Source organism: Priapulus caudatus, unplaced genomic scaffold (genome assembly GCF_000485595.1).
Source record: "Priapulus caudatus unplaced genomic scaffold, Priapulus_caudatus-5.0.1 Scaffold3304, whole genome shotgun sequence".
NCBI lineage: Eukaryota > Metazoa > Priapulida > Priapulimorpha > Priapulimorphida > Priapulidae > Priapulus > Priapulus caudatus.
The window spans coordinates 7,204-9,360 of NW_014580365.1; the positions used below are offsets into that span (position 1 = coordinate 7,204).

The 2,157-nt window shown below is 51.5% G+C and overlaps 1 protein-coding gene across 1 annotated transcript in view; it reads right to left on the bottom strand.

Annotated features, from left to right (window-relative positions):
- Positions 1 to 2,157, bottom strand: part of LOC106819379 (DNA N6-methyl adenine demethylase-like) — a gene marked incomplete at both ends in the record, with an annotated part of 16,382 nt that overhangs the window by 2,265 nt on the left and 11,960 nt on the right. Inside the window, 1 exon segment of the mRNA XM_014824019.1 lies at positions 1,563 to 1,830. Coding sequence (XP_014679505.1) covers positions 1,563 to 1,830 — 268 coding nt within the window.

The window sequence follows — 2,157 nt, forward strand, 5'->3', positions numbered from 1 at the left end:
AGAAGGTGGTGGGAGGGTGGTGGGAGAGTGGTGAGAGGGTGAATGAGAAGAAATGAGGACAGGGAGGAGGACAAGGATTAGGAAGAGAAGGAGGGGAGGAAGAGGGGGAAGAGAAAAAGGCAGAGGAGGAGGAGGAGAAGGAGAAGGAGAAGGGAAGAGAAGGAGGCAAAAGAGGAGGAGGAGAAGGGGGAGGAGAAGGAGGAGGAAAAGGAGGAGGAGGAGGAGGAGGAGTGGTCCGCAGCGAGGCCACGACGTCGTAACGAGTGTAATTACCGGCTCATAAATCACCGCATCATCGCCATTCACTTATCAACGACGTGTATATGGCTTCACTGCCTCCTCCATCGCTGCAGCCTCCTCACAGCAAGCATCCTTCACCCTCATCATCATACTCCCCATCATCAGAATCTCGGCGGGCGTGGAGGGTGAGAGAATGTGCGATGGGCAGAGCAACGCAGCGGCCGCAGACGAACGAGTGTGCATGCGTGGCGTGAAGGAATCTCGCCGTGGGGAGTGAGAGATCGTGGGAAGGAAAGAACAACGCGACAGGGTGCGGACGAGTGTGTGCGCGTGGCGCGACAGAATCTCTGCCTTTACTTAATTCATTATGTGATGGAACCTCGCTGGGCATAGGGAATGAGAGATTGTGGGACGGGTAGAGCGCCGCGGCGGGGTGCGGACGAACGAGTGCGTGCAAGTGGAATGATGGAATATCGCCGGGCGTGGGGAGTGAGAGATTGTGGGACGGGTAGAGTGACGCGGCGGGCACAGACAAATGAGCAAAAGTTCTAGATGCAATTATCATTATTTCAATTTTTAACAACCGCGTGGTGGTGAGTGAGAAAGAGATTGACAGATAGACAGAGCGATTTATACAGGAAGAGATAAGCAAAACAGACACTAGTGCTACTCCATCCATTACAACCAGTTTACGATAAGAAGAGAAGAGAGAAGAAAGATCTGCATCATTATATATCCTTTTGAATCATCTCCATACTTTACATCGTGCCACTGAAGGCTAACCGTATCTCATCTCCTAGATCTAGGCATGCAGAATTATTCTACAATAGCAGCATTTAACGATAAGTGTCAATTAAAATGTCGATGAAATCTCACACATCTTCCGATTTACAACAGCTACCACCCCGCGGCTACACAAGTGCTGCCATCTATGTGTGTCATGTGTAATTAGCTGACGATGGTTCCTTTCACACATACGTACATACACAAGCAGGTGCTGCCACCTGGCCTCGTAAGTATCAACTCATACAAGATTGTCAGGGACAGACAGACTGCACCAACATAGAGGGAGAGCAAAACAAGAGAGTGCGAGAAAGAGAGCGAGACAGAGAGAGGAAGAGAGGAATAGAAAGAGAGAGAGAGAGAGAAACAGAAAGAGAGAGAGCACTAAACGAGACAGTAAGCGAGGGAGCACAACAGAAATAGCAAAACAAAACAAGCCCCACTAGGAGAGAGGAAGCCATTATTAGAAGAAGAGATGGCGACAAAGGAAGCCGTTAAGAGAAGAAGCCACGAGGATAGACAGAGGAAGCTCAGCCCACCTGTTGTGTCTGCTGCGTCGTTCGCTTCGTTAGCTCCATCGGGGATTTCGGATCACCGCCCCCGCCGCCACCGCTGCCCGAACTCTGCATGGAGTGGCGATTCGACGACGTGGGCGTGTCCCGGTCGGACATCTCGTCAGTGATTGGTGCGTTGTAGGGCGAGGGGGAGTGGCTAGGCTCGTAGCCGAGGTTCGTCGATATGTAGCTGATGTCGTTGTCGCCGCGCTTGTCGTTGAAGTTGTGGTCGCCGATGATCAGTGGCTCGTCACTGCGAGGATGGACACCGGTCAGTGATGCTGACCCCAACCTTCACCCCAACCTTCACCCTAACCCTCACCCTAACCACTCATTCATCCACTCACGTACACACACACCAACTCATTCTCTCTCTCTGTCTCTGTCTCTGTCTCTGTCTCTGTCTCTGTCTCTGTCTCTGTCTCTGTCTCTGTCTCTGTCTCTGTCTCTGTCTCTGTCTCTGTCTCTGTCTCTCTCTCTCTCTCTGTCTCTGTCTCTGTCTCTGTCTCTGTCTCTGTCTCTGTCTCTGTCTCTCTCTCTCTCTCTCTCTCTCTCTCTGTCTCTGTGTGTGTCTTTGTCT